At 39.1% G+C, this 15,585-nt stretch overlaps 1 protein-coding gene across 1 annotated transcript in view; it reads right to left on the minus strand.

Moving 5' to 3' along the window:
* Positions 1-15,585, minus strand: part of LOC127440569 (zinc finger protein 585A-like) — a 56,208-nt gene that overhangs the window by 37,272 nt on the left and 3,351 nt on the right. The window contains exons 3-4 of the mRNA XM_051697246.1: positions 10,878-11,056; positions 9,834-10,599 (exon numbers count right to left, since the gene is read on the minus strand). Coding sequence (XP_051553206.1) covers positions 9,834-10,599; positions 10,878-10,974 — 863 coding nt within the window. The 5' untranslated portion in view covers positions 10,975-11,056. The remainder of the gene's footprint in view (positions 1-9,833; positions 10,600-10,877; positions 11,057-15,585) is intronic.

A 15,585-nucleotide genomic window follows, 5' to 3' on the forward strand; every position in this document is an offset into this window, starting at 1 on the left:
TTATATTTTCTGAATTAGCTCAGCAAATGCGATCCGAGGTAAAGAGGGTTAGATTTAAAATATTTAAAAGTTTTAAAAGGGGAGCCACGTGACGCCATGCGAAGGGCAGACGTGTGAGAGACAGCTCTGCGCACTTTGCTAATTTTTTTATTATTTTCATGATACAATCCGGTGAAATTTGATACACCCAGTTACACATTTACTGTTTGAGGTAAACATGGCAAAGAAGTCAAAATCCTCGGGCTCTCGAGACATTAAAAGACACTTACGGGTTCAAGATGAAAGCCAAGACAGGCCTGTGGACCAGGGACTCGATTTGGATGGCGCAGCGGGAGAAGGAATCCAGCGTCAACTGTCCAACACGTCGGTGATGCTGACGAAGGTACATGCAGACTTGGAGGATCTCGCTGTAATACGTCGATCGATTACGGCAATGGAAAAAAATTGTCTGAGCTAGTCACAAGAGTGACAGATGTTGAAAAATGAATCGATTATTTGGAGGCATCAGAGAGGGAATTAGCCGCTAATCCGCCCGTGACCAAAGTTGATTTGGAACGTGTTCTTGAAAAGCTTGAAGATCTTGAGAATAGAAGCCGCAGGAATAACATTCGAATTGTTGGAATTCCTGACGAGCTTCTCCCAAGTCTGCTCGACATAACAGGCCACAAGCTGGAAATCGAGCAAGCTCACAGAGTCCCGGCTCGCAGATCTGCTGAGGCAGAGAGGCCCGATCGATTCTGGCCAAATTTTTGAAATCATCCGATAAAGATCTCGTGTTGCGCCAGGCCAGGAGCAAAGGAAAGCTTTCTTGGAAGAATTACAATATTTTCTTGTTCCCGGACTTTGCGAACTCGACAAGACAGAAACACTATCGGTTTAAGGAATGCAAGAAACTCTTACATCAGCAGAAGATCACTTTTGCTCTGATGTTTCCAGCCAGACTGAGAATTAACACCAAGGACGGCAGCAAAGTATTTACATGTCCCAATCAGGCAATGTCTTTTATTGAAACAATGGGTGAGTAACCATTTGGTGTTTTTCTTGTGAGTGGATTGGCTCACTGTACATGCTCTGGCTTTCGGAGGAAGTTGGGGGCCATTTTTGTTTCTTTTTGCGTTGGCTCCGCCGAGTGGTTGGAGTTTGTTTTGTTTTATGGATTAATGATTTTCCTTAAAGAAACTTTTGCATTGACGGAAGATCACATTTACAATGAAGTTCCCAGGCAGATTGAGAATAGACACTACGGATGACCGGAAAATATCTACATGCCCACACAAAGGATGTCTTTTATAAAGTTGACGGACTGTGTAAATCATGGGATATACTTTTATGCGGCCTCCGAGTGAATTAACTCTTGACCATCCGAGAAACCGGGATGCGTGTTTCGTTTCCTTTTGTGCTTGTCCCGCCTTGCGGTTGGAGCTTGTTTTGTTAAATAACATTACTTCGGGACAGTTATGGATGAATCTGTCAGTCCCTTGTGCTTATGCCTCCTGTTGGCTGGAGTATCTTGATGATTTGCGGAGTATTTTCGTGGGACATTGGAATGATTATGTCATCTGCTGCACTCATCAGCTGGCTCACTGAAGATTCGTTTGTCTGACCGAGGAAACTGAATGGCTTTATATCGGCTGGAATTTGTTTTGTGAAGGAACACACCTTTGAGACAGTTCTGTGAATGAGTCTACACGTTCTTTGTGTTTATTCTGCCTATTGGCTGGGGTTTGTTTTACAAAATATTTGATGTTATGTAATTTTGCCTTACAAATTTGTGAGACAAAATTGAGCAATCCGATGGCAAAGTTGTCGCGGGGGCTCTCGTAGGTGTACATGGACACTTTGAGTTTTAAGGGATTGACACTGGTTGGCGCTTTCGTGCGCGGGGTTAATGCGCACGTTTTTCTTTTTTCTGTTTGTTTTGTTCGGGGGGAAGTTTGGGGTTTTGTTGATGCATTCATGTTGAAATGTGGTCTTCATAAATTTGTCTTTGGCACACAATTTATTTTTTCTATTATATCAAAATGTCAAATGTTAATATGAGTGTACTATCTCTCTCCACATGGAATGTGAATGGGTTGGGGAACCCCATGAAGGAAGGTTATTTCTTTTCTTAAATGTAAGAAATATGATATAGTGTTTCTTCAAGAAACGCATCTTTCCCCGCAGGAAGCTGAAAAATTTGGGAAGATAAGGGGTGGACATGTTTTCTTTAGTGTTGGCTCAAGTATGAGCAAGGGAGTCATTATATTGGTAAATAAACATTTACAATTCAAATGTCTCAAACAGTTTAAAGGTAAATTAGGAAGAGTCATTATTGTTTTAGCAGAAATTCAGGGGCAAAGTCTGATTTTGGCTAATATTTACGCACCTAACGCTGATGATCAGGGCTTTTTTATAGATCTTCAAGGGATGTTGCAAGCCGCTGGCCTCCCTCATGATATAATTTTGGGAGGAGACTTTAATCTTTTGATGGATTCAGTCCTTGATCATTGATGCTTCACAGGATGTGTAAAAATCTTGGTCTTACAGTTATTTGGAGACTTTTGAACCCATCTGGTAGAGACTATAAATTGTTTTCATCAGTCCATAAGATTTATTCTAGAATAGATTTTTTTTTAATATCTAAGTCCCTCATTTCATCATTGTTGACTGCTCAATTGGAAACATCTTAGTTTCGGATCATGCCCTGGTGTGTTTAGAGGTGTTGCCACATGTAGAGAAAAATAAATCATATAGTTGGCGCCTTAATGTATCCCTTTTGCAAAATCCTGATTTCCAACAAATGTTAAAGACTGAAATCAGTGTTTATATGGAGACCAACTGGTCCTCTGTATCCTCTGTGGGTGTGACTTGGGAGGCACTTAAGGCGGTTCTTAGGGGTCGGATCATACAGTATGCCTCATTCATCAAAAAGCCAAAGCACGAGAACTCATGGAGTTGGAAGGAAATATTAAAAGTGCAGAGGCAGAGCTGAAGCGCCATGTGTCATCTGATGGCCTCAGAGAATTGACCCGATTGAAATATAGATATAATACTATTTTGTCACAGAAAGTGGAGTTTTGGTTATTCAGGGCAAGACAGTCATACTTTGAGTCGGGGGACAAAGCAGGGAAGCTTTTGGCTAGATATATAAAGCAGAGAGAATCTCTTTCTATCATTCCCTCAGTAAAATCTGCTGGTGGTGAAATTTTTACCTCAGCCATTGATATTAATAATGCCTTTAAAGAGTTCTATCTTGATCTTTATAGTTCCACATCTTCGTCTACTGATGAAAATATTAGAAACTTTGTGGAACCATTAGATCTTCCTAAACTGAAGACTGAGCCAAAAAACTTTCTTGATTCTGAGATAACCTTGGAGGAGTTGACGAGGTAATTAAGTCCCTACCTACAGGCAAGGCTCCGGGGCCAGATGGTTTTGCTGCAGAATTTTTTAGATCCTATGCTACAGAACTGGCTCCACTTTTGTTAGAAGTTTATACTGAATCATTAAAGAATGGAAAGCTTCCTCCAACCATGACATAAGCCCGGATCAGTCTGATTCTTAAAAAGGACAAAGATACAAGCGAGTGTAAAAGTTACCATCCAATCTCCATGGTCCAACTAGATGTACAAATTTTGTCTAAAATTTTGGCTAACCGATTAAGTAAGTTTATGACATCTCTTACACATATAGATCAGGGGCCACAGCTCTTCTGATAACATCAGGCGTCTTATCAATATCATGTGGTCAGTAGCGAATGATCAGTCTCTGGTCGCTGCCATCTCACTTGATGACAGAAAGGCATTTGATATGGTAGAATGGAATTATCTTTTTAAGATTTTGGAAATGTATATGTTTCGGGAGTACATTTCTTGGTTGGATTAAGTTACTTTATAGACACCCTGTAGCAGCGGTACAAACAAATGGATTAATTTCAGATTATTTTACACTGGATAGGGGCACTCGGCAGGGTTGCCCTCATTCCCCATTATTGTTCTGTCTTGCCCTGTAACCATTAGCAGCCGCGATAAGAAAGGAGGATGATTTTCCAGGGGTGGTGGCAGGAGGTGTGGCGCATAAGCTTTTGCTTTATGCAGATGATATTTTATTATTTGTCTCTGAACCTACTAGATCTATGCCTTCCCTCCACAGAATTATTAATTCCTTTTCCAAGTTCTCAGGATACAAAGTCAATTGGTCTAAATCCGAAGCTTTGGCACTGACAGCGTACTGTCCAGTAACGGCTTTCCAACCGGGCACCTTCCCAAAACTGCCCAAACAGGGCATTAAGTATTTGGGGATTTTATTCCCAGCAAATTTGTCTGATTTAATTAGTGTTAATTTTGACTCTTTAATAAAAAGGTTTTCGAGCGATGTGGGCAGGTGGGCTTCATTACATTTATCGATGATTGGGAAGGTTAATGTTATTAAAATGAACTGATATCCTTAAAATATCCTTATACAATTCAAAATTTTGCATCGATTTTATTGGACCCCCTCTAGACTGTATAGGCTTGGTCTTAAAGATACACCCACCTGCTAGAGATGCCAGTCGGAGGATGGAGACATGGCCCATGTTTTTTGGTGGTGCGTCGAGATCCAGAAATTCTGGTCAAAGGTTCAGAATTTCGTTTTGCCCCAGACTTTGTGTTCTGGGCGATGGGGCGGTCATCGATGAGGGGATGGCCATATTGAGAACTGGTTTCTGATCTGTGTGATGATCGCCAGGCAGGTTATTTTGAGGGATTGGAGGTCAGCTGGTGCGCCCCCATATCCGGAGTGGTGCACGGAGATGGGGAGGGAAGCGGCTTATGAGGAGGTGTCATTGGGATGGGGTGATTTAGATTTGTTTGTCCGGAAATGGGGCAGGTATTTGGAATTTTTGGAGGGCTCTCGGCTGGTTTGTGGAGAGAGTATTGTAGTATAGTTTTTAAGTGAGTGTGATTATTATGTGTGTGTATGTATATGTATGTGTATGTATATACACATTTGTGGGGTTTAAATGTTGTGTGTGTGTATATATATATATATATATATATATATATATATATATATATATATATATATATATATATATATATATGTGTGTGTGTGTGTGTGTGTGTGTGTGTGTGTGTGTGTGTGTGTGTGTGTGTGTTTCTTGATATTATAAGATTTCATTAAAAAATGTAATTAAAAAAAAAAAAGAAAAACATAAGCTCCTTTTCTGAAAGTGAACTCATTGGACAAATAGTTCAGATAGTTTATAGTCTTGAAATGTAGAAAATGTCATTCAGCCAACTTTATTCGTCTACAGAACAGGGTAAGGCTAATTTAAGTTTGTGTAACGAAAAGGCATATATAGGTCTAAAAATATAATTTTTTTCGTTTGGTAATTTATTTTTTTAATTTAATGCGTTTTTTGTTTGGTAATGTATTTAATTTAATATAGGGAATTTTGCCAGCATTTTTTCAAATGTAAGCTAAACAATAATTTAATAGAATTGTGTTATATGTTAGTGTTCCAAAAAAGCACACTGAAGCTTTTCTTCTAGTATTGTGTATTTATTTTTAATTTAAAACATCTTTGTGCACAGAAATTATATTTTTTTGTATTGTGAGCTAACTCCATGACTGCTCTCTATTATTTTGAATGGTGTGAAAAAGTAACCTTAATAAATAAACGGATGTCTACCGCGATTTCAATTAATCACAAACAGTGACCGTTAATTTGTTCTCCGTGCACTTGTCAATGTGCATGTCTTGATACGAGATATTTGTGTTGGCACTCCTGGAAGTGTCATGTTTGCAGTGATCGGATCTTTATGCCGTTCAGATCAATCCATAATCATGTACAATAAATGGACTTTTATGGATGTATACCTTGTCGTCATGATTGACACAGGCTAACGATTGGGGCAAATTCTGTCATGTGACTCTACATTTTTGCGCTAATGCCAATTTTCTCAACAAAAAGTGTTTCCAAACCAGTTTTTCTTGACATTTGAAGTACGGAAACGCAAATTATCGCTAAAATTTCACAAGTGTCGACATAATATTTTTCCGTTTAACTCTAGCGCATAAACTCTATTTCAATACTTCAAATGCCAAAATGCCAGCAAATTTCCCTGTATTAAATTAAATAAATTACCAAACGAAAAAAAGCATAAAATTAAAAAAATAAATTACCAAACGAAAAAATAATATTGTTAGGCCTATATAATTGCCTTTTCTTTACACAAATTTAAATTAGCCGTACCCTGTTCTGTAGATGCAAAAAGTCGGCTGAATGACATTTTCTACATTTCAAGACTATAAAGTATCTGAACTATTTGTCCAATGAGTTCACTTTCAGAAAACGAGCTTTTGAACCTTTTAAAACTTTTAAATATTTTAAATCTAACCCTCTTTACCTCGGATCGCATTTGCTGAGCTTCTTCTGAAAATGTAAACTGCATTATGATACTAAAATTAATTTTAGATGATAATCAAGTTCAGTTGGTTGTTGAAAGTTGCTGGACAAATATGCGGGACATAATGCAGCTGTGACGCAATGCTTTAGGTTATATGCTTGTTCAAAATTTTGAATATCAGGAATATATCATACATGTAAACTCAGGAAACCCTGATATTACACCGCATCAATTGTTCTTTAATAGCTGTGCACACAGCATATGAATGGTCGATGGATGGTCCTTATAAGACTGAAAGTTTCCCCGTTACTTGGTGCAGGTTGCCAGCTTGAACAGGGCCATGACGATTCACTTTCAGGTCGAAAGCGGTGGCAGCATGCGATAGGCGCAACATCAGGACCAATATTACAGTTTCCTTTTGACTGCAATTCCTTGTCTTCTGATTGCATTTATTTGTGAAATTAAAATGACAGTAAGCTGGCTAATTTCAATGAATTGGGACATCTGGGAGGCGAAAGGTATGGCCTACACTATTAGCGATAAACACACATTTCTGTATGGAATCGGCTTAAGGGCAGATTTATTTTGTGATAAAACAAAACTTACGTAAAGTTTTTTTTTTTTTTTTTAAAGCATGACATCATCACGCACACCATTTTTTATCGATAAAAAGCCATTTGAATGGAAACAAGCAGAAGACGACAAATTTAACATACATTTTTTTTAATGCATTTTCACGTTATCGATAACAAAACAGCACGAAAATTAGATGGAAACTAGGTCAGGTTGCTCGGCTGCACAACTGGCCATTGCTATAGAAAATCTGATCACAGATGAGATACATTGCCAGTAAAACAAAGATAGCATGCTTATTGACAAGGAATCATTTGATTTGCCTCTAATAATGAATATTCTGCAAGGGGAGTGTTTTTAGATAAACTAAATATGTGCTCAATGCATCCTATCGTGAACATGTTATTTCAGGTACATCATCCGTTTTTCAGTGGGGGCAGTTTTGGCTCAGTGGTTAAGGCTCTGGGTTACTGATCAGAAGGTCGGGGGTTCAAGACCCAGCACTGCCAAGATGCCACTGTTGGGCCCTTGAGCAAGGCCCTTGACCCTATCTGCTCCAGGGGTGCTGTATCATGGCTGACCCTGCACTCTGAGCCCAGCTTGGCTGGGATATGTGAAAAAAAGAATTTCACTGTATATGTATAACATGTGATAATTATTACTATTAATTATTATTATATAATTATAATAATTATAATTTAGTTGCCACTAAAAATTTGCATTCTGGACGAAAATGTGTCAACACAATGAACGATCTTTCAATGTATCAAACTCACACAGAATGCGGACAATTTCTGACATGGTTTATTATATCCATACATGTGGTTACAGACAAATGAAATAGAACAGTGAAATCGATGACATTTACTTTACCGTCTTTCCTGCACTGTGAGCTAAACTGTCTTCTCTCATTGGTAGTCGCTGCGCGATATCACTCTGCATTTGCATGAACTTAAACTTCTCTCAACTTTGTCATGTCTCTTGACAATCCCACATCCTGTCACCAATGGTTGCTGTCACTCGTGTCGCCGGAATTCGCCAGCTCTCACTGAAAATGAATGCTTTCCTGTGGCATCCAATGACAAAATCGCTGACAATGTGAATAGGCTTAACGAGCAGATGTTATGATAATTTACAGTTGAAGTCAGAAGTTTACATACACCTTAGCCAAATACATTTAAACTCAGTTATTCACAATTCCTGACATTTAATCTTAGAAAACATTCCCTGTCTTAGGTCAGTTAGGATCACTACTTTATTTTAAGAAAGTGAAATATCAGAATAATAGTAGAGAGAATGATTTCAATTAATAATAATTTCATCACATTACTAGTGGGTTACTACACTTTGTTAGTATTTGGTAGCATTGCCTTTAAATTGTTTAACTTGGGTCAAACATTTTGGGTAGCCTTCCACAAGCTTCTCACAATAAGTTGCTGGAATTTTGGCCCATTCCTCCTGACAGAACTGGTGTAACTGAGTCAAGTTTGTAGGCCTCTTTGCTCGCACATGCTTTTTCATTTCTGCCCACAAATTTTCAGTCAGATTGAGGTCAGGGCTTTGTGATGGCCACTCCAATACCTTGACTTTGTGGTCCTTAAGCCACATTTGCCACAACTTTGGAGGTATGTTTGGGGTCATTGTCCATTTGGAAGACCCATTTGCGACCGAGCTTTAACATCCTGGCTGGTGTCTTGAGATGTTGCTTCAATATATCCACATAATTTTCTTTCCTCATGATGCCATCTATTTTGTGAAGTGCACCAGTCCCTCCTGCAGCAAAGCATCCCCACAACATGATGCTGCCACCCCCATACTTCACGGTTGGGATGGTGTTCTTCGGCTTGCAAGCCTCACCGTTTTTCCTCCAAACATAACAATGGTCATTATAGCCAATCGGTTCAATTTTTGTTTCATTAGACCAGAGGAAATTTCTCCCAAAAGTAAGATCTTTCTCCCCATGTGCACTTGCAAACTGTAGTCTGGCTTTTTTATGGCAGTTTTGGAGCAGTGACTCCTTGCTGAGCAGCCTTTCAGGTTGTCGAAATAGGACTCGTTTTACTGTGGATATAGATACTTGTCTACCTGTTTCCTCCAGTATCTTCACAAGGTCCTTTGGTGTTGTTCTGGAATTGATTTGCATTTTCCATACCAAACTATTTTCATCTCTAGGATACAGAATGCGTCTCCTTCCTGAGAGTTTGTACAGATGAATGTGGTACCTTCAGGCATTTGGAAATTGTTCCCAAGCATGAACCAGACTTGTGGATGTCCAAAAAAAATTTCTGAGGTCTTGGCTGATTTCTTTTGATTTTCCCATGATGTCAAGCAAAAAGGCACTGAGTTTGAAGGTAGGCCTTAAAATACATCCACAAGTACACCTCTAATTCAGTACACCTCCTATTTTAAGCTAATTGGCTAATTGTCTAAAGGCTTGGCATAATTTTCTGGAATTTTCCAAGCTGCTTAAAGGCACAGTTAACTTAGTGTATGTAAACTTCAGGGCCACTGGAATTGTGATATAGTCAATTAAAAGTGAAACAATCTGTCCGTAAACTATTGTTGATGTTCTAAACGACTTGCCAAAACTATAGTTTGCTAATATGAAATCTGTGGAGTAGTTAAAAAAATTCTTTTTAATGATTTCAACCTAAGTGTATGTTAACTTCTGACTGTATACACTGCAAACTGTCATTTTCTTAGTATTTTCAGTTTCAATATTTTATCCTGATTTCCAAAAACAAATCTAAACATTCATAAAACGAGATATATTTACTTGACAAGCAAAATGGCATAAGAAATAAAGTCTTGTTTTGAGAGAAATCAGACTAATGAAGTTGATACAATAAATTCATAAGTGTTGATCCTGACATTTACACAGCTTACAATGACAAATTTGAACAACCCTTTTTTAAATGAGTATTTAGATTACTTGATTGGGTGAAACTCTTATCACATGAAGTACACTGGTATGGCTTCTCTCCAGTGTGCACTCTCTCATGTGATTTCAGGTGTCCTGAGTAAGAAAAACTCTTTCCACAAAAAGAACACACGTAAGGCTTCTCATTTTTATGAGATGTCAGGTGTATCCTTAGATCTGATGTCCGCATAAATTTCTTGCCACACTGATCACAGTTCAACAGCTTTAATCCAGAGTGATATTGCAGATGAATTTTGAGATTGCTTGTTTGTGTGAAACTCTTTCCACACTGATGGCATGTGAAGGGCTTCTCTCCAGTGTGAATTCTCATGTGACGATTAAGATATCCTTTCTCTCTGAAACTCTTTCCACATTGAGGGCAGGAGAAGGGCTTTTCTCCAGTGTGAATTCTCATGTGACCGTCAAGCTGTCCTCTCTGTGAAAAGCTCTTTCCACACTGATTGCATGTGTAAGGCTTCTCTCCAGTGTGAATTCTCATGTGACATTTAAATATTCCACTCTCTCTGAAACTCTTGCCGCACTGAGAGCATGTGAAAGGCTTCTCTCCAGTGTGAATTCTTATGTGACGCTTAAGGTCTCCTTTTTGTGCAAAACTCTTTCCACAGTGAGGGCAGGTAAAATACTTTTTGCCTCTTGTTCTTCGATGATATTGATGGTGTTTCTCCCCTATGTCATTCAGTTCTTGACTTTCTTCTTTTACTTCAATCAAGTCTAGAAATGAACATAGTAAATTGAGACAAATTTGAAAAAAGTACACAATTACAGTAAAACAATTTAACAGCAATTTAACGCCAGTAAGCATCAACGGCAAAGTATCATAATGTGATCTTTGTTATGCTGAAGGTTAGTACTCTCATGCAGATTTACTGTTTGTTTAAATGTAATTATACGGCTTCTATGATTTTATAACTTCAGCTGCCAGATCTAGTGAACTGTCTGAAGCTTTGTTCCTCAACAGTCATTATGAAGAATCAAGAATGGACACCAACCTCTTTGTTCCTCAGTATCTTCAGTTTTCATTCTGCATGGTTCTGTAATACTGATGTCTTCATGCTCCTCTTTAAACTCCTCTTTAAAAGTCTTCATTTTTGCAATAGTGTGCCAGTAGACTTCAGTGGTTACACTTGGCGTTACTGCTCTTTATAAACCACCTTTTTTCTTTCTTTACCTGTAGGATGTTGGAAATAATCACATCATTTATTGGTGAATTGCTGTGGGAGTATCTTTACTGCAGAGGTGAATCACAATCAATGAGGAGCGGATCTGCCCAACAAAGGGAACAAATTCCTAAATTCTTTACAATAACAGCTTGTTGAATGAAATGTCATTTCCCTGTTTACCATGTGTAATCATGGCTAGGCTTTGAAACATATACTGTATGTATTAGACTAGGAAACTAGACTTTATGGCCTTAAAGAATAGTTCACCCAAAAATGAAAATTTGTTGATAATTTACTCACCCTCAGGCCATCCAAGATGTATCTGAGTTTCTTTCTTCATCAAAACAGAATTTAAGATTTTTAGGATTTCATTTCAGGCCTCCTCCTCTAAACAATGCAAGTGAATGTACTCAGTGCGTCATTGTTTACAAGGGAAGGAGCGCTGTACAAAAGTTTAATTGTCTTTGCTGTAGATTTGTATTTGTATAAGTGTATTGTTCAAAATGGTCTTTTGGCGTGTGTATCCTGGATGCTTCAACCTTCAGAAACCCCAAAGAAAATGCACGCCGGGAAAAATATAAACTTTTCATCGATTGTCTATACATGATCATGAGTGATTAAAGCTCTGGCTTATCGCACTGAACCTGGATATCAGTACACCCCTACATTCTCTCAAATATTGGAGGGTGTGCAGGGAAAATTTTACCCCTGAGGATTTCAGACCATCAAAAGAAACAAAGGGTCGATATCTGAATTAATCTGCTGTGCCCGTGCTGTTTTTCCAGTGAACTCAGGTATGTGTGAAAACTGTCACTGTCACACCTCCCTCAGCGCTCTGCTCCTCATCACCCGATTTCTAATTCACCGCACCTGCACTCAATTCACTCGCTCATCACTGCCTGCATAAATAACTCACCTTCACGCCACTTCACTGTCAAGTCTCACACAAAGGACTCGCAGTGATTATTTACCTGTCTGTATTTGCTCTTGATCTTCGTCGATATTTGTTTAGAGCTTACTCTGCTGTTTTGCTGGTTACCTCTTCTTCAGTTTGTGAAGTTTCTCTTCTGTGTGATATCACCTATACCACTGATCTCACTGTGTAAATCCTGTGAATCTCAGCTCTCGCACTTGGTTTCACTAACTACAACTTGTGTGGCTTGAATTCCTGACAGGTAGATAACGCAACGGCATTGCTCCGAAATAAAGGATGGTTATTTACTGCAGGAATGTTTTTTTTTAAATTACTATTATTTGGAAATTATTTTTTTATATTGTTTTGAAATAGTTTTGGACTTGTTTTGGTTTGTGAATGGCGCTTGGTCTGTGGTCTGTGCAAGTTTCTCTTCAGGAAGCCTGAAATGAAGTCCTAAATATCTTAAATTCTGTTTTGATGAAGAAAGAAACTCAGATACATCTTGGATGGCCTGAGGGTGAGAACATTTTTTGGGGTGAACTATTCCTTTAACAATGTAAGGTTAGCTGTGTGTCAACCAAAAGAATGTAACAAGGTGGATGCGATAATATACTTAAGGATAATATAGTGCAATGCTTAGAATGACTAAATGCTTAAAGGCAGAGTTTGGGTTAAAAGCAGACATGTGGCTTATGTTTGACTTAAGAATAACTTGATGACTGCTAAGGCAAAGAAGATGGCAACAGCAAAGGTGCAGGAAATGGCTGACAAGACATAACAGTAAGGCCTTTAGAACGCTACAGCTGCGGAAATCAGAGGAACTGACCAAGAAACTGAGCTTGTTTACATGTACACCATAAACCCGCTGCTTAAGATTTAAGAGTGGCATTTGCGTTTACATAGACTGTGTTAGCGGCATCCTGTTAACCCCTGTGAACATGCTTGATTTAATGACAAAATGGCTAGAGTCAACAGAACAAGAATGTGTGTGTTGTGGAAAGACTTGAAGAAAGCTATGGGGGCACCAGATGTGGTTAAACAAGTTTTGCTGAAAAATATAGTAACCCAAAGCTAAGTAACAAGGACATCAAAAATAGAGCTGGGAGATATTCTTCTAAAAATAAGAGTGCACAAAATTAGAGGGGTACCTCCCTGGTCTTGCATATTGCATGACTAGACCTGTCACAGTTATTAAATAATCGTATTATCGTGGTTATTTGATCTTGATTATTGTGCACTTCAAATTCCAATCACATTTTAATGACCAAATAAGGGAATTTTAAGCAAATATATAGGCTAAAAGTCGTCAATAGCGCGTTTGTGTTTCATTCAGTTGATCTCCGAGCCTCACTGAGCTGCATCATGGATGTCAACCTGCAGCTCCTGTCCGGAAGAGCGCGTGAACTGCTTCTCTTGCTCTGATGCGCTTCCTGCCAGCAGACTCGCGCCAAACTCCCGCGAAAATATAAATGAACAAATATAAACTTTAGTGAACGCAAAGCACTCCGGCTCACTTTAAACAATGGCAAATGTTTCTGGTCATGGTGAGGTCATATATGCCGTGTTAATAACACGCAGTAACACAGAGAAGGAAACGCATGCTTACTCTATTTCTGTGGAGTGATACAATTATGAAACGAAATCTCAAAGGTTTTGCTTCATGACAAATAAGGGCCTGTGGGTTTAATCAAAGAACATTAAAAAAAACTTGTGAAAGTGAATAAATTAGGACAAAAAATCTTAATATTGCATAATATAATATAAATATTTAATATATTTAAAAAATATATATATATTTTTTATACAAATATATATTATAAAATACGGGAATACCAAAACAACAGTGTTAATGTAAACCTGACCAAAACTAAAGTTGACCAAAATGAGAGACTTTAAGTATTTATTATTTTTCATGTAATTTATACGTTTTTAAAGCCTTAAAAGTAAATCATATATCCCTATTTTATTACTTGATTTATATCTTTGAAGTTAAATATGAATTATGACAATTTCTATGACGACTGATCGTGATAGCCCTAAAACAGACAATTAATCGTCACAATCACAATTATTAGTTTGACAATTAATTGTCAGCCAAATATCATAATCGTGACAGCCCTATGCATGATCTGAAAACTCATGGCCTGAAACCTATAGTGAAAAAAATCTCCTGTACAGCCAGCAGAAGAAATGGGTAACTGAGTGTTCAGATACAAAGAAGAGCACAAGGTACCATTTCCTCCTTTTTACCTTTTCTCCAGATTTGTGCAACAAAAAGCAAAATTCAGAAATGATGCAAGCTTCTTCCCACATCCACAAGCCAATTCTCTAGACACAATGTCCATGTAAATATGGATAAAACAGATGTTCCATCTGACCTTACAGACCAACAGACATGCATGGCAGAGAAGAGACCGGAAAGCCCTGAGATACGATGTCTGATACATAAAACCCCCACCCTTTCAAAAAGTTCAAGCCCAGCAACAAAATATACCTGACATCATCACCATCGTTGAACATGGATGACAATAGCGGGAGTGAGCCGCAAACTGCCACGGCCGGTTGGAGAAGAGGAGAAACGCAGGTTCGCGCTGGCAACAAATCATTCCCAAATGATTTCAAACTCTCCTTGCTCTATATCCTAACCTCACCCGCCTCCCTTATGCAGTCCCTTGAGAGCCACAGAAGGAGTATGGCGGAAGGAGAAGGGGAGTGGCTTCGGCTTTCAGAACGAAAGTGAGCCGAGAGCGAAGCTATAAGACTTTCATGTGCTCACAATGAACACAATCTATCTCTGCGAGTGCTACATGTATGTCAGTGTGGGCTCAGCTCTAGCATAAACAGCGCTTATACTGAACGGGCAAAGCCACCTGATATGGAGGAGAGGAGGCACGCAAGGCTGAGCCAGGGACAAATCCTCCTCAAGTCTCCATGCTCTATTATTCGTCCTCACACGCGTGCGGTTCCTCGGAAGCCTCAGAAGGAGTATAGCAGGTGGAGAGGGGGCGGCTTTGGCTTTCAGAACAAAAGCAAGCCATGAGCAAAGCGTCTTGAGTTTCATGCACTCGCAATGAACACAATCAATCTCAACGAGTGCTGCGTGTCTAACTGGGATAAACAGCAGGGATATAGCACCCCCTCATTATAATTTCCACCAAACGTGATCGTATCATGTGGGCCAGCGCGCAAATCATCACGGCTGTACTAGACAGGTGAAGCCACTTTAGATGGAGAAGAGGAGAGACACAAGGCCCAAGCCGGTGACAAATCATCCTCAAACTCTCCTTGCTCTATATCTCAACCTCGTGCACCTCCCTCGTGCAGTCCCTTGAGAGCCACAGAAAGAGTATGGCGTTAGAAGAGGAGAGCAGCTTCGGATTTCAGAATGAAAGCGAGCCAAGAGCAAAGCATTTTGAGTTTCATGTGCTCACAATGTACACAATCAATCTCAGGGAGTGATATGTCAGCATAGGCTCAGCCCTGGAAAAAACAGAGCTTAAACTGAACAGGTGAAACCGCTTGATATGGAGGAGAGGAGACACGCAAGGCTGAGCTGCCGACAAATCCTCCTAAAATCTCCATGCTCTATTCCCCATCCTCACGTGCCTCCCTCGTGCCATT

The sequence above is a fragment of the Myxocyprinus asiaticus genome, chromosome 5 (assembly GCF_019703515.2).
Source record: "Myxocyprinus asiaticus isolate MX2 ecotype Aquarium Trade chromosome 5, UBuf_Myxa_2, whole genome shotgun sequence".
In the NCBI taxonomy this organism is placed as follows: domain Eukaryota; kingdom Metazoa; phylum Chordata; class Actinopteri; order Cypriniformes; family Catostomidae; genus Myxocyprinus; species Myxocyprinus asiaticus.